At 44.5% G+C, this 21,093-nt stretch overlaps 1 protein-coding gene across 1 annotated transcript in view; it reads right to left on the bottom strand.

Annotated features, from left to right (window-relative positions):
* dnajc7 (DnaJ (Hsp40) homolog, subfamily C, member 7) overlaps nucleotides 1-21,093 on the bottom strand; it is a 47,760-nt gene that overhangs the window by 3,525 nt on the left and 23,142 nt on the right. Inside the window, exons 6-11 of the mRNA XM_060848670.1 lie at nucleotides 20,750-20,868; nucleotides 19,429-19,582; nucleotides 15,072-15,236; nucleotides 14,489-14,580; nucleotides 11,646-11,719; nucleotides 10,334-10,480 (exon numbers count right to left, since the gene is read on the bottom strand). Of these exons, the coding sequence (XP_060704653.1) occupies nucleotides 10,334-10,480; nucleotides 11,646-11,719; nucleotides 14,489-14,580; nucleotides 15,072-15,236; nucleotides 19,429-19,582; nucleotides 20,750-20,868 (751 nt within the window). The remainder of the gene's footprint in view (nucleotides 1-10,333; nucleotides 10,481-11,645; nucleotides 11,720-14,488; nucleotides 14,581-15,071; nucleotides 15,237-19,428; nucleotides 19,583-20,749; nucleotides 20,869-21,093) is intronic.

Below are 21,093 nucleotides of genomic sequence, written 5' to 3'. Positions count from 1 at the left end.
TATTTATGCAGGCACGGCCAGGAACTGCCTGTACACAGGGTATTTATGCTGGCATGGCCAGGAACTGCCTGTACACAGGGTATTTATGCAAGCACGGCTGGGGACTACCTGTACACCGGGTATTTATAAATGAACGACTGGGTACTGTCTGTACACAGGGTATTTATGAAGGCACGGCCGGGGACTGCCTGTACATTTTTGAAGGCACGACCGGGGACTGCCTGTACAGAGTATATTTATGAAAGCATGACTGGGGACTGCCTGTACACAGGGTATTTATGAAGGCACAGCAAGGGACCACCTGTACACAGGGTATTTATGCAGGCACGGCCAGGAACTGCCTGTACACAGGGTATTTATGAAGGCACGGCTAGAACTGCCTGTACACAGGGTATTTATGAAGACATGTCTGGGGATGGCAAGTATGCAGGGTATTTATGAAGGCATGGCTGGCGACAGCCTGTACGCAGGGTATTTATGAAAGCACCTCTGGGGACGGCCGATATTGAGGGTATTTATGCAGGTACAGCCGGACACTGCTTGTATATTTATGAAGGCACGGCTGGGGTCTGCCTATACACAGGATATTTATGCAGGAACGACCGGAGTCTGCCTGTACAGAGGGTAATTATGAAGACACGGCCAAGGACTGCCAATACACAGGGTATTTATGAAGGTACGTCTGGGTACGGCCTGCACACAGGATATTTATAAAGGTACAGCCGGGGACTGTCTGTATACAGTGTATTTGTGTGTGTATGGCTGGGGACTGCCTGTACATTTATGAAGGCACGGCTGGGGACTGCCTGTATACAGGGTATTTATGAAGGCATGGCCAGGGACTGCCTGTACATAGGGTATTTATGAAGGAGCAGTTGGTGACTGCCTGTACACAGGGTATTTATGCAGGCACGGCTGGGGACTGCCTGTACACCGGGTATTTATAAATGAACGGCTGGGTACTGTCTGTACACAGGGTATTTATGAAGGCACGGCCGGGGACTACCTGTACACAGGGTATTTATGAAGGTACAGTCGGGGACTGCCTGTACAGAGTATATTTATGAAGGCATGGCTGGGTACTGCCTGTATATTTATGAAGGCATGGCTGGAAACTGCCTGTACATAGGGTATTTATGAAGGCACGGCCAGGGACTGCCTGTACACAGGGTATTTATGAAGGAGCAGTTGGTGACTACCTGTACACAGGGTATTTATGCAAGCACGGCTGGGGACTGCCTGTACACAGGGTATTTATGAAGGAGCAGTTGGTGACTACCTGTACACAGGGTATTTATGCAAGCACGGCTGGGGACTGCCTGTACACCGGGTATTTATAAATGAACGGCTGGGTACTGTCTGTACACAGGGTATTCATGAAGGCACGGCCGGGGACTGCCTGTAGAGAGTATATTTATGAAGGCATGACTAGGGACTGCCTGTACACAGGGTATTTATGAAGTCGGGGACTGCATGTACACAGAGTATTTATGAAAGTATGTATGGGGACGGCCTGTACACAGGGTATTTATGAAGATACGGCTGGGGACTGCTGCACACAGGGTATTTATGAAGCAGAGGACTGCCTGTACACAGGGTATTTATGAAGGCATGTCTGGGGAAGGCCTGCAAACAAGGTATTTATGAAGGTATGGCTGGTGATTGCATGTACACAGGGTATTTATGAAGTCACGGCCAGGAACTGCCTGTACACAGGGTATTTATGCAGGCACGGCCAGGAACTGCCTGTACACGGGGTATTTATGCAGACATGGCCAGGAACTGCCTGTACACAGGGTATTTATGAAGGCACGGCCAGGAACTGCCTGTACACAGGGTATTTATGAAGTCGGGGACTGCATGTACACAGAGTATTTATGAAAGTATGTATGGGGACGGCCTGTACACAGGGTATTTATGCAGGCACGGCTGGGGACTGCCTGTACACAGGGTATTTATGCAGGCACGGCTGGGGACTGCCTGTACACAGGGTATTCATGCAGGCACGGCCAGGGCCTGCCTGTATATTTATGAAGGTACAGCTGGGGACTGCCTGTACACAGGATATTTACGTAGGCACAGCCGGGGACTGCCTGTACACAGGGTATTTATGAAGGCACGGCCAGGTACTGCCTGTACACAGGGTATTTATGAAGGCACGGCCAGGTACTGCCTGTACACAGAGTATTTATGAAGGCACGGCAAGGAACTGCCTGTACACAGGGTATTTATGAAGACACGTCTGGGGACGGCCTGTATACAGGGCATTTATGCAGGTACAGCCGAGGACTGCGTGTATATTTATGAAGGCATGGCTGGGGACTGTCTGTATACTTAGGAAGGCACGGATAGGGACTGCCTGTATACAGGGTATTTATGAAGGCATGGCTGGGGTCTGCCTGTATATTTATGAATCCATGGCTGGGGTCTGCCTGTATATTTATGAATCCATGGCTGGGGACTGCCTGTACAGAGGGTATTTATGAAGGCATGGCCGGGGACCGACTATATACAGGGTATTTATGTAGGCACGGCCGGAGTCTGCCTGTACGCAGGGTATTTATGAAGGCATGTCTGGGGACAGCCTGTACACAGGGTATTTATGAAGGCATGTATGGGGACGGCCTGTACACAGGGTATTTATGAAGCCGAGTACTGCCTGTACACAGGGTATTTATGAAGGCATGTCTGGGGAAGGCCTGCAAACAAGGTATTTATGAAGGTATGGCTGGTGATTGCATGTACACAGGGTATTTATGAAGGCACGGCCAGGAACTGCCTGTACACAAGGTATTTATGAAAGCACGGCCAGGAACTGCCTGTACACAGGGTATTCATGAAGGTACAGCCGGGGACTGCCTGTATATTTATGAAGGTACAGCTGGGGACGGCCTGTATATTTATGAAGGTACAGCTGGGGTCTGCCTGTACACAGGATATTTATGTAGGCACAGCCGGGGACTGCCTGTACACAGGGTATTTATGAAGACATGTCTGGGGAAGGGGCCTGCATACAGGGTATTTATGAAAGTACGGCTAGGAACTGCCTGTACACAGGGTCATTATGAAGGCATGTATGGGGACGGCCTGTACACAGGGTATTTATGAAGGCATGTATGGGGACGGCCTGTACACAGGGTATTTATGAAGCCGAGGACTGCCTGTACACAGGGTATTTACGAAGGCATGGCTGGGGTTTGCCTGTACACAGGGTATTTATGCAGGCACGGCCAGGAACTGCCTGTACACAGGGTATTTATGCAGGCACGGCCAGGAACTGCCTGTACACAGGGTATTTATGCAAGCACGGCTGGGGACTGCCTGTACACCGGGTATTTATAAATGAACGGCTGGGTACTGTCTGTACACAGGGTATTTATGAAGGCACGGCCGGGTCTGCCTGTACATTTTTGAAGGCACGGCCGGGGACTGCCTGTACAGAGTATATTTATGAAAGCATGACTGGGGACTGCCTGTACACAGGGTATTTATGAAGGCACAGCAAGGGACCGCCTGTACACAGGGTATTTATGCAGGCACGGCCAGGAACTGCCTGTACACAGGGTATTTATGAAGGCACGGCTAGAACTGCCTGTACACAGGGTATTTATGAAGACATGTCTGGGGATGGCAAGTATGCAGGGTATTTATGAAGGCATGGCTGGCGACAGCCTGTACGCAGGGTATTTATGAAAGCACCTCTGGGGACGGCCGGTATTGAGGGTATTTATGCAGGTACAGCCGGACACTGCTTGTATACTTATGAAGGCACGGCTGGGGTCTGCCTATACACAGGATATTTATGCAGGAACGACCGGAGTCTGCCTGTACAGAGGGTAATTATGAAGACACGGCCAAGGACTGCCAATACACAGGGTATTTATGAAGGTACGTCTGGGTACGGCCTGCACACAGGATATTTATAAAGGTACAGCCGGGGACTGTCTGTATACAGTGTATGTGTGTGTGTATGGCTGGGGACTGCCTGTACATTTATGAAGGCACGGCTGGGGACTGCCTGTATACAGGGTATTTATGAAGGCATGGCCAGGGACTGCCTGTACACAGGGTATTTATGAAGGAGCAGTTGGTGACTGCCTGTACACAGGGTATTTATGCAGGCACGGCTGGGGACTGCCTGTACACCGGGTATTTATAAATGAACGGCTGGGTACTGTCTGTACACAGGGTATTTATGAAGGCACGGCCGGGGACTACCTGTACACAGGGTATTTATGAAGGTACAGTCGGGGACTGCCTGTACAGAGTATATTTATGAAGGCATGGCTGGGTACTGCCTGTATATTTATGAAGGCATGGCTGGAAACTGCCTGTACATAGGGTATTTATGAAGGCACGGCCAGGGACTGCCTGTACACAGGGTATTTATGAAGGAGCAGTTGGTGACTACCTGTACACGGTATTTATGCAAGCACGGCTGGGGACTGCCTGTACACCGGGTATTTATAAATGAACGGCTGGGTACTGTCTGTACACAGGGTATTCATGAAGGCACGGCCGGGGACTGCCTGTAGAGAGTATATTTACGAAGGCATGACTAGGGACTGCCTGTACACAGGGTATTTATGAAGTCGGGGACTGCATGTACACAGAGTATTTATGAAAGTATGTATGGGGACGGCCTGTACACAGGGTATTTATGAAGATACGGCTGGGGACTGCTGCACACAGGGTATTTATGAAGCAGAGGACTGCCTGTACACAGGGTATTTATGAAGGCATGTCTGGGGAAGGCCTGCAAACAAGGTATTTATGAAGGTATGGCTGGTGATTGCATGTACACAGGGTATTTATGAAGGCACGGCCAGGAACTGCCTGTACACAGGGTATTTATGCAGGCACGGCTGGGGACTGCCTGTACACAGGGTATTCATGAAGGTACAGCCGGGGCCTGCCTGTATATTTATGAAGGTACAGCTGGGGACTGCCTGTACACAGGATATTTATGTAGGCACAGCCGGGGACTGCCTGTACACAGGGTATTTATGAAGACATGCCTGGGGAAGGCCTGCATACAGGGTATTTATGAAAGTACGGCTAGGAACTGCCTGTACACAGGGTCATTATGAAGGCAGGTATGGGGACGGCCTGTACACAGGGTATTTATGAAGCCGGGGACTGCCTGTACACAGGGTATTTATGAAGCCGGGGACTGCCTGTACACAGGGTATTTATGAAGGCATGTCTGGGGAAGGCCTGCAAACAAGGTATTTATGAAGGTATGGCTGGTGATTGCATATACACAGGGTATTTATGCCGACACGGCCAGGAACTGCCTGTACACAGGGTATTTATGCAGGCACGGCTGGGGACTGCCTGTACACAGGATATTTATGTAGGCACAGCCGGGGACTGCCTGTACACAGGGTATTTATGAAGGCACGGCCAGGTACTGCCTGTACACAGGGTATTTATGAAGGCATGTATGGGGACGGCCTGTACACGGTATTTATGAAGCCGAGTACTGCCTGTACACAGGGTATTTATGAAGGCATGTCTGGGGAAGGCCTGCAAACAAGGTATTTATGAAGGTATGGCTGGTGATTGCATGTACATAGGGTATTTATGAAGGCACGGCCAGGAACTGCCTGTACACGGTATTTATGCAGGCACGGCCAGGAACTGCCTGTACACAGGATATTTGGAAAGCACGGCCAGGAACTGCCTGTACAGAGGGTATTTATGAAGGCATGGCCGGGGACCGACTATATACAGGGTATTTATGTAGGCACGGCCGGAGTCTGCCTGTACGCAGGGTATTTATGAAGGCATGTCTGGGGACAGCCTGTACACAGGGTATTTATGAAGGCACGGCCGGGGACTGCCTGTACACAGGATATTTATGAAGGCACGGCCAGGGACCGCCTGTACACAGGGTATTTATGAAGGCACGCCCGGGGACTGATTGTACACAGGGGATTTATGAAGGCACGGCTGGAGACTGCCTGTACACAGGGAATTTATGAAGGCACGGCCAGGAACTGCCTGTATACAGGATATTTTTGAAGGCACGGCCAGGAACCGCCTGTACACAGGGTATTTATGCAGGCACGGCCAGGAACTGCCTGTACACAGGGTATTTATGAAGGCACGGCCAGGGACTGCCTGTACACAGGGTATTTATGAAGGCACGGCCAGGGACCGCCTGTACACAGGGTATTTATGAAGGAGCAGCTGGGGACTGCCGATACACAGGGTATTTATGAAGACACGTCTGGGGACGGCCTGTATACAGGGTATTTATGCAGGTACAGCCGAGGATTGCGTGTATATTTATGAAGGCATGGCTGGGGACTGTCTGTATACTTAGGAAGGCACGGATAGGGACTGCCTGTATACAGGGTATTTATGAAGGCATGGCTGGGGTCTGCCTGTATATTTATGAATCCATGGCTGGGGACTGCCTGTACACAAGGTGTTTATGAAGGCACAGCCATGGACTGCCTATACACAGGGTGTTTATGAAGGCATGTCTGGGGACTGCCTGTATACAGGGTATTTATGAAGGCATGGCTGGGGACTGCCTGTATATTGACAAAGGCACGGCTTGGGGCTGCCTGTACACAGAGTATTTATGCAGGCATGGCCAGGAACCGCCTGTACACAGGGTATTTATGAAGGAGCGGCTGGGGCCTGCCTGTATATTTATGAATGTATGGCTGGAGCTGCCTGTACACAGGGTAATTATGAAGGCATGTCTAGGGACTGCCTATACACAGGGTATTTAGGTAGGTATGGCCGGGGACAGCCGGTATACAGGGTATTTATGAAGGCATGTCTGGGATGGCCTGTACACAGGGTATTTATGAAGGCGCGTCCGGGGACTGCCAATACACAGGGTATTTATGAAGGCACAGCCAGAGACTGCCTGTACACAGGGTATTTATGAAGGCACGGCCGGGGACTGCCTGTACACAGGGTATTTATGAAGGAGTGGCTGGGGACTGCCAGTACAGAGGGTATTTATGAAGGCATGGTTGGGGGCTGCCTGCACACAGTGTATTTGTGAAGGTACAGCCGGGGACTGCCTGTATATTTATGAAGGTACGGTTATGGACTACCTGTACACAGGGTATTTATGAACGGCTGGCCGGGGACTGCTTGTACACAGGGTATTTATTAGGGCACAGCCGGGGACCGCCTGTACACAGGGTATTTATGAAGGCACGGCTGGGGATTGGCTGTACACAAGGTATTTATGAAGGTAAGGTCGGGGACTGCCAGTATATTTATGATGCATGGCTGGGAACTGCCTGTACACAGGGTTTTTATGAAGGCACGTATAGGGACTGCTTACACGGGATGTTTATGAAGGTACGGCTGGGGACTGTCTGTACACAGGGTATTTGTGAAGGGACTTCCGGTATATTTATGAAGGCACAGCTAGGGACTGCCTGTACATTTATGAAGGTACGGCTGTTTTCACTGCACAGCTCTGGCAGGTACAGTTCCTTGATAAATCCAGGTTCCTCACTATGACTGCGTTTGAGATCAGTGGAGTCTCAGAATGGGAGGGCTGAATCTACTTGCTACTTTATAATTCATCCTAATCTGTTGTTCTGCATGATGAGTGAAAGGGTAGCGATAAAGTTTAGAAGCAAAGCAAAGCACCATTATCTTTGTATGTTCAGCTCGCAGCATTTTGGAGAAACTGAGTCCACATATACTGCACGACCACTTTTGTAAATTCAATACGATAAAACGATTTTGTCAGCTCGAGGTGGAAAATTCCAGATCGGCAGTATCAGAGCAGCAGGTTTGGCAGTGTATTGAGTGCAGTGAACAGATTTATTACTGTTGTTGTACTTTTTTTTTACCACTAGATGGTGCTTGAGCATTGAAAAGTTCCTTAATGATTCACATACCCTTGGTAAAATGGAGGAAAATGTCACAAGCAATGAATAAAGAAACACTCCCTTTGAACAATGCACTGTGGACTCAAAGGATTAGAATCTGCATTTTTTAAAAAACAAATGTTACTCTGTAATTGAAGCATACCTCTTGCTGCTTGTTAACCTATTCTATACATAGTAGGGCATTTTCCAAATACATTAAGTGGCAGTTTACTTTAGAGTCAACTTCTGCAGTGTGGGAACTTGTCTGAAATGATTTAGCCAGAAAATGTGCTGGACAGCAGTGCTGCCAATTCTTTCAAAACATGACAACTGACACCGAAGAGCTCTTTGCTTTCTATTCATATAAATAATTTGTTTATGGTCACAAAAGGAATAATGCAGATGATGGCAAATGAGGTGTCATAACAAATTGTTGAACAGGAAGGAGTTAATAGAGTGGGCCATGAAGCAGCAGATGCGGTTCATTGCAGAGAAATGTGATGTAATCTGTTTTGGGAAGACAGTAGTAAAACAAAATATAACCAAAATCGTACAGTTCTCAGAATACAAAAACAAAGGAATCCAGACATACAGATCCACAGGTCTTTAAACCCTGGAAGTATAAATTCATGTGGTGCTGGAAAAACACAGCAGGCCAGGCAGCATCCGAGGGGCAGGAGAATTGATGTTTCGGGCACAAGCCCTTCTTCAGGAATGAGGCCGGTGTGCCAAGCGGGCTGAGATAAAAGGTAGGGGGGAGGGCCGCTGGGAATACGATAGGTGGAAGGAGGTGAGGGTGAGGGTGATAGGCTGGAGAGGGGGTGGGTGCAGAGAGGTCGAGAAGATGATTGCAGGTCAAGAGGGCGGTGCTGAATCTGGGGGCTGGGACTGAGATATGGTGGGGGGAGGAGAAATGAGGAAGCTGGAGAGATCTACATCCCCCCACCTTATCTCAGTCCCAACCCCTGGATTCAGCACCGCCCTCTTGATCTGAAATCATCTTCCCGACCTCTCCGCCCCCACCCCCTCTCCGGCCTATCAGCCTCACCCTCACCTCCTTCCACCTATCGTATTCCCAGTGCCCCTCCCCAAATTCCCTCCCCCCTACCTTTTATCTCAGATCGCTTGGCACACCGGCCTCATTCCTGAAGAAGGACTTATGCCCAAAATGTTGATTCTCCTGCTCCTCAGATGCTGTCTGGTTTGCTGTGTTTTTCCTGCTGTATTTTTCAACTCTGGTCTTATTTACCAGCATCTGCAGTCCTTACTTTCTCCCAGTATAGATTCATTGCCATTTTGTCAAAGATAACATTCACTCAGAATTGAGTGTTTCTGCCTTAGATCTTTCTGCAATTTCATAGGCAGATTCACAACCTATAGATATTTGGAAAAACAGAATGCCCCATGAAGGAGTGGGATCCAGAAAGCAGCATCTCTTGGTTGATTGGTCCAGGTGTCCTGGAGATGCTCCCTAAAGCGCTCTGCGAGAAGGCATCTAGTCTCCCCAACGTAAAGGAGACTGCATCGGGAGTAACACGTACAATAAATGACACTGGAGGATGTGCAGGCGAAACTTTGATGGATGTGGAAGGTTCCTTTGGGGCCTTGAATGGAGGTGAGGGGGAGGTTTGGGCACAGGTTTTGCAATTCCTGCGGTGGCGGGGAAGGTACCAGACGGGATGGGGGGGGGGGGGGGGGGGGGGGGGGGGGGGGGGGGGGCGGTATGTGGACCTGACCAGGTAGTCACGAAGGGAACAGTCTTTGCAGAAAGTGGAAATCGGTGGGGAGGGAAATGTATCCCTGGTGGGGAGGGTCCGTTTGGAGGTGGCAGAAATGCCAGTGGATGATGCCGTTTATGTGGACGTTGGTAGGGTGGAAAGTGAGGACGGTGGGGGGCAGGGAGGGTTCTGTCCTTGTTGCGGTTGGACGGGTGGAGTTGGAGGGCGGAGGTACGGGACGTGGATGACATGCGGTGGAGGGCATCGTCACCAAGCAGTTGTCTACAAGTTTGCAACCCATCAGTTCAGGTGTCTGCTTCTGCTCTTACCGTTCCAGGCAAAATGCAATATGGTGTATAACACATAATGTGATCCAATAAACAATTTTCTTAAACTGCACTCATCTCTTTGCAGAGCCTTCTTGGCTTAAAACAGAATTTTCCTTTTTTTTTAGTCCACAGCCCGCAAAGTAAAGGCAAACAAAAAGATGTGTTCTGTACAAATGTTATCAAAATATATAAACAGAGCAAGAGTTCAGCCCATCAACCTTTTCATTCCAGCAGCATGAATAGTATAAGGCCCATTAAAAGGCACAATCACACAGAAAAATCTTATAAAGTATCCTAAATTTGTAAATGAATACAGAACTATCTTATTTCCTACTTAGAAAAGATATTCCAAAGTAAAATATATTCTTTAGACATAAAATTAAGTTCAGCTGCCCATGGGGTCAGCTTGCAAATTGAAACCCATCATTACCTGGATGGTGCATCAGTGCCCGCTTTCTGTAAGCTTTCTTTATTTCATCTTCCGAAGCACTTTTATCAACACCAAGAATTTTGTAGTAATCTTTTCGTTTGCTTTTCTTCAACTCCAGTTGTGCATTCTTAAGAAGCTGTTTGTGCTCTTAACAACAGGAAGCATAAAAAAAAACCGAAATGTTAAGGACTGAAGGAAGGAGCAATATTGAAGCAAGTTTATATTGCGACAAATCCAAGTACTTTACTTATTTTTGTGTTGAAGGGCTTTGCTCATTTACAGATCCCAATCATGTATTTTGCAGTTTACAGGTAATTCAAAACGATTAGATTAGATTCCCTACAGCGTAGAAACAGGCCTTTCAGCCCAACAAGTCCACACCGACCTCCGAAGAGTAACCCACCCAGACCCATTTCCCAACCCTATATGTACCCCTGACTAACGCATCTAACACTATGGGCAATTTAGCATGGCCAATTCACCTGACCTGCACATCTTTGGACTGTGGGAGGAAACCGGAGCACCCGGAGGAAACCCACGCAGACACAGGGAGAACGTGCAAACTCCACACAGACAGGTGCCTGAGGTGGGTCTTGAACCTGGGTCCCTGGCACTGAGGCAGCAGTGCTAACCACTGGGCCGTGCTGCCCCGAACATGAACAGTTTGAACCAGAACAACATCTGCCGCTTTCAAAGGTTTGTTGTGGAACTTGATAAAAACACACAACTCGGAGCTAGAGATGGTGATTCAGCATACCAAACCACTGCTGATAAAGCCCACATGAGTACGCTAACTGCAAATTTGTTTTTTGTCACTTGCTGGCTTGTACGCCAAGGTTCAATTCTTGACATCCCTAAAAAGTTAAAATTGACCAGCGCAAATTAACTAAATTTAGACAACACACTTTGGCGAAACAGCATAAGTTCTATCCTTGCCCTCAACTGCATTAAGAGTGGGACACACATCATCTTACATACCATCAGATAATTACAGTGCTGCACCGACACAACTGAAGGCCACTAAGCAAGTCCAGCAGTGTACCAGAATGCTACCACCAGCAGAAGCAGCTCTAAAGTTCCCTGGATCACAAAGTGAGTTACAGATTATTGGCTGCCACACAATACATGTGCACCTAATGTTGTATACCACCCAAAGAACGCAGACTGTCAGGTATAACTAATGAATAATTTCAACAGTTAAATCAAATAGTTTCTGTTAATTCTTCTGAATAAATTTTTCAAGACATTTTGTTTCATTTAAAGATTTAGATCAACAAGAAGCCTGTGCAGAAACACCTACTTGCAGGCTTACCTTTTGTTTTCTCTGTCTGGTAAATCTTCTCATAATCTCTTACAGCCTCTTCATATTGTTCTGTATCCATATAACTAGGGTTAAAAATATATATGAACTAAAAAGGTTTGACTTAAGTAACTTTGCCACATACTGAGGGCCTGCAGAATTCAACCTTCACTCTCACCTCATCAGCTAACTTCAGCCACTCTCGTGAACTTGGGGCAGTCAGAAGTGGTTTTATCTTTTAGCTCAGAGAGCGTGGTTTCCAGCCCTACTTCAGGGCCTGGAAGAATCTAAGTTACAATTTTAACATGGAGGCGATTGTACAACCTCAATACCTTTCAATGAGATGAGGCAGATAATCAAAGATTCAGCAAAGCTGGAAGAGCAGAGAGTGTTGTCCTCATCATCATGAACGGCATTGCATTATAGAATCCCTACTGTGTGTAAGCAGGCCATTTGGCTCAACAAATTCAAACTGACCCTTTGAATAGCATCCCACCCAGAGCCACCCTCTACTTTATCATTGTAACCCTACATTTCCTATGGCTAATCCAGCTAGCCTGCGCATCCCTGGACACTGTGGGCAATTTAGCATGGTCAATCCACCTAACCTGTAAATCTTTGGACAATGGGAGGAAACCCATGCAGACAGGGATGGGGTTCATGTAAACTGCACACAGTCGCTCAAGAATGCAATTGAATGCTGGTCCCTGCTGTGAGATAGCAGTGCTAACCACGCAATGTCACTGCATTGCATAACTGAATCTAATGCATTTTATAACACTTTAAGAGCATGACAATGTACTATATAAAACAAGCTATTTCTTTCCAATTTCAGTGTTGGCCACAGTTTGGTAAGGAATTAGCACTGCCTCTCATGGAAAAATATACTACATACCAAAAAATAACTACAAGGCTTCGTAAATGTAGGTACTTTTCAAGGTAAAAATATGTATTTATGCTGCGTGATGGCAATATGATTCAATTTCCATAAAGACTTCTTTAAAAAAAAAATCAAGATACAAACTCAATCGTTGCTACAGTTATAGTGGTACAATATAATTCAGATCAAGATTAGAATCCACAATGTTATTTGGAGGCAGAGGCATAACTTAGGTACTGAATGAGTGATTTGCCTTTGTCCATGACAAACACTGCTAATGTCACACTAAAACAAGAGCTGGTAGAGAAATTTAATAAGGTAGAACACAAAGAGAAGACCATTAAACAGTTTGCAGTGCTCAAAGTCGAAAAGATATCAGGTGCAGATGGAATATATCCTAGGTTACTGAAGTAGGGAGGGTGGTTTCAATCAAGACTTTGGTTACAACTTTTGATTAGATTAGATTAGATTACTTAGTGTGGAAAAAGGCCCTTCAGCCCAACAAGTCCACACCGACCTGCTGAAGCGCAACCCACCCAGACCCATTCCCCTACGTTTACCCCTTCACCTAACAGTACGGGCAATTTAACATGGCACATTTTTGGATTGTGGGCGGAAACCGGAGCACCCGGAGAAACCCATGCAGACACGGGGAGAATGTGCAAACTCCACACAGAGAGTGACCTTCGTACCAAACAACTGAAGGGTTGTAAATTTTATAGCTGTGCTTGTAAATGAGAAACTGGGATATAGGGATAAAGGCTGTTCAGCCAGCTTAATACCTGTGGTGTGAAAATATCTAGAGACCATAACCCTGTACAAAATTATTAATCTTTAGAAGAACATGAGTTAACAAATGACAGCAAACTAAATATAATGGCAATCTGTCCAGGATCAATATTGCCATCATAGCTCTTTTCAATATACAGCAGGGACCGAAACTTGGGTAAATGGTAGATGATCTAAGGTTGCAAAAGGCAAGAAGCTTAGGAGATATGATAAACAGTGAGAAGGATACAGGCAACCTGGTGAAATGGATGAGTTTTACAAGATGAAATTTAATTGAGAGAAGAATTAAGTGTTGAATTTGGAGAAAACTGGAACACAGATTTAAGAACTTTGCTCATCCTTTGTTTAGCAGCTTGTAGGTAATTAAGGGATTTAATAGACTTACCCAAACTTTAGGTATTTTAATAGATTAACAAAAATGAAACTAATTCCACAGGTAGGAGGAGGGTTAGTAATCAGAGGTCATAGCCTTAGATAGGTCATTAAAATCTGGGAGGGTAGACACAATTAAAATAATTGCCCACAGATGGCATTGTGATCAGGAATGTACTACTGACAAAGGTGGCACAATGCCAGGGACTGGATTTAATTCCAGTCTTGGGTGACTATGTGGAGTTTGCATGTTCTCCCCATGTCTGGATGGGGTTCCCCACCACAGTCCAGGGATTTGCAGGTGAGGTGAGATGGCCATGGTAAAAACCCTACGTGGGGTTATGAGGATGGGATTGGGTGAAGTGGGTGGGTCTGAGGAGGACGCTTTTTGGAGGGTCGGTGCAGACTTGATGGGCCAAACGGCTTCTTACTCCAATATAGGGATTCTATGGCAAGTAGATTCAATTGTAAATTTCAAAATGAAATTGGATTACTACCTGAAAGGAGAAATTTGTAGGGCTTTGGGGAAAGATCACGGAAGTGGAACTAAGTGCTTTCAAACAGCTGGCACAACAGGAGGGGCTGAATGGGCTGATTTTTCCTGCTTGGTGATATGATCGTAGGTTCCTTCAGTAAAACGAACATTATAGTGTTGGAACTGGTTGGTTAAGATATGGTTTTTCACTTTTCACCACCGAATTATTACAACTTAAAAGAGTCGATAGAGTGGTTTGTGAAATTTGAAGTTCCAGGTCTAATGCCAGTGGATGCAATATTCAATTGCTAGAATTCAGTGCAACAAAGCATCACTCACCACTGTGCCCGCCTCATGTAAGCCTTGATATATGTGTCATCAAGTTTTATTGCATTTGTGCAGTCTTCTATTGCTTGTTGCATCTTATTGAGCTGGAAAACATTTCCAAACAACTAGTCAACATAGCATTCATTAATCGCGCTCAATAAGTTTTTTTAAAGCTACATTTTACAAATAATAATGCCATGGCTATACTACAGCATTGCCCAATGTTGAAAAGAAAAGCAGTGTTTGAATGTTCTCAAATGACAATGCTTTTGAATACATTTAGTACATTTCAGAATTGGAATTTCTTTACTGATAATATAAGAAACTGACTATATGCTTCAATCACTTTTCACCTCAGTTACAAACATTACCGCTTCATAGTTATGACACCAATGTGAAAGCATGCCAGGAGGCTTATAAAGTGCAGCACACCTAAATTTATAGAGAACTTCTTCCTTATTCCTTGGGCTGTACAGCTTAGCAAATCACTGAAAAACTTGATGAGTCATCAGGAAAATCACGAATTACACCAACATATTGATTATGATTGCTATAATAACATATGAATGAACTGCAAAAATTACAAGCAACTTACCTTCGATCCCACCGTCCCTCGATTACAGTACAATTTCGCATTCGTTTTGATGTTATTTGGATCTATTTTCAGAGCTTCTGAATAAAGTTCAAATGCCTCATCAAAGGACCCTTCCTTAAAAGCTCTGTTCCCTTCTTCCTTCTTTGCTCTTAAAGCTTTAGCATTCTATTTGCAGACAGAGATAGCACCACACTGTTGTTTCAATTAAAACATGTCACAAAGTACCAGCAGAAACTTATGTTTAACCATTATGACTTTTCTTTATGTTAAAACTGACGACAAAAATCTCAAATTTAAAGTAAACCACCATTTTAGGTTTATAGAACATTATAGCGCAGAACAGGCCCTTTGGCCCTCCATATTGCGTCGACCTGTGAACTATTCTCAGCTCGCCCCCCCCCCCTACACTATCCTATCATCATCCATGTGCTTATCCAACGATTGTTTAGATCTCCCTCATCCACATGTTTGGTCACCTTCTCAAAAAACTCAATGAGGTTTGAGAGACACGACCTGCCTTGACAAAACCATATATAATTAGATTAGATTAGATTACTTACAGCGTGGAAACAGGCCCTTCGGCCCAACAAGTCCACACCGACCCGCCGAAGCGCAACCCACCCATACCCCTACATTTACCCCTTACCTAACACTGCGGGCAATTTAGCATGGCCAATTCACCTGACCCGCACATCTTTGGACTGTGGGAGGAAACCGGAGAACCCGGAGGAAACCCACGCAGACACGGGGAGAACGTGCAAACTCCACACAGTCAGTCGCCTGAGTCAGGAATTGAACCCGGGTCAAAGGCGCTGTGAGGCAGCAGTGCTAAGCACTGTGCCACCGTGCCACCCAATTACCTCACCAAAATGATCCACTTTCAATCTATTCTCAAGCTTCTGAAAATAGAATCAACTTTAAGGTACAATTGCTGAAGAGAATTCCCAATGTGGAGGTTGGGATTCCCACATGGGGTTGCAGACTGAGATTTTAGAGTTTTGAGCTTTGACAGAATTCCATCAGTCCCTGCTCTCTCAGCTCCCCCATCATCCATCCTGGTATCTCTGCAACTCTCTGTGCCCCCGACCAAAACCCCCCTCCCCACTCTCACAGGTCTCTCTCCCTTGCCTGACCTCCAGGCTCCACACCCAGATCACCGAGAGGTTATGACAATTTTCAAAGCTCAAAACAGGATCACAGTGGGACACAAAGTTTGGGAAACACTGTGGTAAATAATTTTTTTTATTCATTCACAAGATGAGAATGTCGATGGCTATGCAGTATTTATCACCCATCCCTAATTACCCAGAGGGCAGTTAAGAGTCAACCACATTGCTGTGGATCTGGAGTATGTGTAGGCCAGACCAGGTAAGGATGCCAGCTTCCTTCCCTAAAGGACATTAGTGATTCAGATGGGGTTTTCCGACAATCTGACCATGATCTTCATTAGACTTGTACTTTCAGATTTTTTACTGAATTCACATTCCACTGTCTGCCATGGCAGGATTTGAACTTGGGTCCCCAGAACGTTATCTGGGTATCTGGATAAACAGTCCAGCAATAATACCACTAGGCTATCGCCTCCCCATAATGAAGGATCACACACAAAATATCGCTCTGCATCAGATTCTGGCTGACCTGCCATGCATTTTTCATTTTTATTTCAACTCTTCAAATAACTCACATGAAATATCTTGAAATTATACCAGTTTTGGTGAGGAGAAGCCAGGACACGCACCAATGCAACTATAATTTGTGGAATTGACCCTGCTGGGTCCCAATATTGCAGTTTCACAGATTATTGCAGCTGAACACAACAATAGAAATTCATGGATAATTGCTAATACAACTACGATACATATGCAAGGATATAAATAGTGTGCCATTTATGATTTAATAAGGCAGAGTCTGCTAACACTGTGGGATAACTGCGCATACTCACTTACTTAGAAATGTGCATGTACATCTTTTCAGATGTTCTATGTCATTGCGTCACATGCAAAGTTTGCATTGAGCATGTGCACAGTACAAATACAGCTATTTTGAAATATTCCTTTTTTTGGTATCTTCCCCATTTCCACTAACAGGACATTAAAAATAGGCCTCAGTTGCTGTACTTCCTGCTCAGTGATGATGGGATGCTATATGAACCATCTCAATAACCATGGAGAAATTATTCAAAACAGTTTTCAGAAAATGCAAAAGCAATGATTGTTTTCTATTCATTTTGCCTGGAAATAGGAATACTTTGTGCCAAAGTTAACTTCCTTGCCTTGTTTTCAAAATAATAGTCAGCAACTGTGATCTGAAAGAGGACATTTTCTGGGAACGCAAACATTACACTGGGGAGAGATAGTAGGGTTAGGGCTGACCATTTTAGCTTATTTACAACTTTGATTTATTAAAAATGTGCACATGGACCACCATCTATGCATGTGCTGTGACTACATGTATCTTGCTTCTTATATATGGTGAGCCAATGTTTGATCCATTACAGTCTGCATCAAGGACTTTAAAAAGTTATTTGTGGAATATACCCAAGCTATAAAGTGACTTGATAGACTTCTGTCGTCAAACTTTCTGAAACAAATCTCTGCAAACAAGTCAGATATACAAATATCACGAAACCCGACCCTGCTTATAACTTTGATACAATGCTCCTACCATTCATTCACCACAGTGCAGCTTAGTACAACATACATACTTCAAAGTTGGTTCATCAAAGGCCAACACAGAATACTGTGATTTAATACAGTTACGTTTCATCTGGCTCACAGAAATACATTCCAATGTCTGTTTATCCAACCCCTATATTCAATGCATCACAGGTGATCTTCCTCTGCTTAGACATGAAGCAACTTGGAGCTTAGAGACTACTGGTCATATTTTTGCTTGCACTCCCTGAATTATAATGGACCCTAAGTTGAACACAGAACGGGCAGGTCACATTGCTTCTCTAACAGAACCGCCCCAATTGCTGTTCTCTTTATATTAATGAAAGGACCAGCAAGGAATCTTCCCCACTCCATAATAAAAACAAAATAATGCAGATGTGGAAATCTGTAAGAAAAAAGTGCTGAAAAAACTCAGCTGCTCTGGAAGACTCTGTTGAGAGAGAAACAGAGATAATGTTTTGAGTCAAACATGTATCTGCTTTGGGGAAATCTGCTTCTTTAACTGACACACCAGAAATGGAGTTATGAGAGGGGACTGGAGTCGGACTGGAACAAGGAACTTTCCATATGCCCTACAAAAGGGACACAACTAAGACCCTTGAGGATATCCACAGTAATATATTTGTAGCAAGTGAGATAAGTTTAAGAGAAAAAAAATAAATGGGAGAACAGCTTTTCTGAAGCAAAGTTCAGACCAGAGTCATTTTCGTTAAAAACTGTTTTTCTCTCCACAGATACTGCCAGACCTACTGAGATTTGTAGCACTTTGTTTTGATCTCCACCCTGTGACCCAGGCAATACAGTTGCAAAACTACCTCTCATGTATGTGAATGGAACATTTCAAAAGCCACAAATGATGTTTTAGGCACAGTATTTCACTATTATAAAAAGAATGGCAAACTGAAAATAAACTTTAAGATTGCATTTATTTAGAATTTTTTGAAAAAGATTTTAATTTGGCATCATCAATTCAGAATGGTTGGAGCCAAGCCAATCCTGTTTGCGAGCAAAACAAACCAAGAAAATCCAACTTTCCATTTTCCCTCCACATTTCCTGCTCGATTGATCACAATCTCTCCCCTCTCATTCTGACTTCGGGTGCTGACCTTAATCTAAGTATCACAAAACTAAAAGGAATTTATTGCCCAGATGCACACAAGTGAAACAGAACATGTTTCCAATTGCTCTGGAGACTGATACTTCAAAGAATTTTAAATCACTGTAAGCAAGTCAAAGATTCACTAAGGTAGAAAGGATTAGATTAGATTAGATTACTTACAGTGTGGAAACAGGCCCTTTGGCCCAACAAGTCCACACTGACCCGCCGAAGCGCAACCCATCCATACCCCTACATTTACCCCTTACCTAACACTATGGGCAATTTAGCATAGCCAATTCACCTAACCTGCATATCTTTGGACTGTGGGAGGAAACCGGAGCACCCAGAGGAAACCCACGCAGACACGGGGAGAACGTGCAAACTCCACACAGTCAGTCGCCTGAGTCGGGAATTGAACCTGGGTCTCAGGCGCTGTGAGACAGCAGTGCTAACCACTGTACCACCGTGCCGCCCATAAAGGAAAACCTCTTTTACAAAAATCAATTGCTATAGGAAGACAATACACTTTCATGATCTGGATTCCCCCTCTACCATCTCCCCAGAAACGGTAATCGGTCCTTACCCTGCAAGCAAGTCGTGCCTTTTCATGGTCAGGTGCCATTCTTAAAGCCTGGACAAAGAATTGAACAGCCTTTTCAATGCAGTCCTCATAGTAAAGACAAAGCCCCCTCACATACAGGGCATCAGCATTCGTGGAATCCATACGCAAAATGTCACTAAAAGGAAAGCAAGCAGAAATGAAGAATTAATGCAGATAACAGAAGCTGAGATTGTTCTCTTGGGAGTATAGGAGGTTAGAATATTATTGATAGAAGCATTCAAAATTTTGATGGTTTTAATAGAGTACACAAATATTTAGGATGCACTGTTCAAAATAGTATATTGGAAGTTCAATGGTAGCTTTTAGAAAGACATTGGATAACAGTAAAGGGGAAAAAAATGACAGACAATGGGAACAGACTAGAGGAGTGACACAGGGCAGAACCAGTGGGCCGAATGACTTCCTTCTGTTCTGTAAGATTCTATGGTTCTACTTAAAATTACAGTTTAGCTGGCAGCAGAATTGCAAAATTTACACTAATCAACAATTTGTAAAATTACAGACTCCTTTTATCAATTTTATCCATTTTAAACTTGAAAATACTGATTTATGCTGTGATATGGTCCATGGCACCTCTATGAGGCAGAACAGAGTGAATTCAAGATACTTGACAGTATGTGGTAGCCAAGTCTAATACAGTTGTCAAGTAATATTGACATATGAGCATTTTCTAGCAGCGGTCATGAATTAGGACAACTTTATATGACTTACTCCTTTACTCCAGCCTTTCTGTTTAACATTGGGACAACGATACCAACTGCTTGCTTTAAGTGACATTACTAATGAGATTAGTTAACTTTGCACACATAGGAAATTGATGCTGGGACATTATGATCTATAGAACTTGGTGTCTTACAAAGTGGAGTGTTTTACCTATTCAGTCTTTACTTACTCAGCTGCCTCACAAAGTCATTAGGGAAATACTATATCACTTTACAACATGCTTTCTTACTATTGCACATCAGTTAGTATTACCTTCAATTATTAGTTCATGACATTCACAGGATGAATGAAATAAAACTGCTCTAATGTCTGACGAGAAGAAAGCTCATATTGGTGCAGTATATGTTACTTTTTTGACACTGGATGGAGGAAGGGGAAGGGAGGTGAAATTTGATTCTCTTACTGGATTGTAAATGATTGGCATTGCTCGATAAGTCTGGGTATTCAATGAATCTTTCCTCAGAACTAAGATCCCTCACCACAATGAGAGCAATTAGAAATAACAAAATTACAGAGAATTCCATAAAGCTACAGTACTCAAAGGAATGAATATTTCTACCTTGCTACTGATTGTGCATCAGGGTAACGGCCAAGAAGGGCTAAGCATTCAGCTTTAAGGATTTTGAAGCGGTGACAGGCAGGAGCAAATTCGAGGGCACGATCCATATAGTATACAACCTTAGAGAAGATTTCAGAGATAAAAAATGATGACAGGACATTAGACAATTAGTTCCTTAATTCCATTCAGTTTTGAGGGAAATTAGAACTGCTCAATTATTTTATTATGAATACTTCCATCAACTTCATTGGCCAACTACAACATAATGAATTGATTAGTACAAACAAGTTTTATAAAAAGAATAATTCCTTGTAATGACACCACTTTAAAAAACGTGTTTCTGA

This window comes from Hemiscyllium ocellatum, chromosome 32 (assembly GCF_020745735.1).
Source record: "Hemiscyllium ocellatum isolate sHemOce1 chromosome 32, sHemOce1.pat.X.cur, whole genome shotgun sequence".
Lineage (NCBI taxonomy): Eukaryota > Metazoa > Chordata > Chondrichthyes > Orectolobiformes > Hemiscylliidae > Hemiscyllium > Hemiscyllium ocellatum.
The sequence above is the reverse complement of the archived record's forward strand: the minus strand, read 5'-3'. Positions and strand labels throughout refer to the sequence as shown.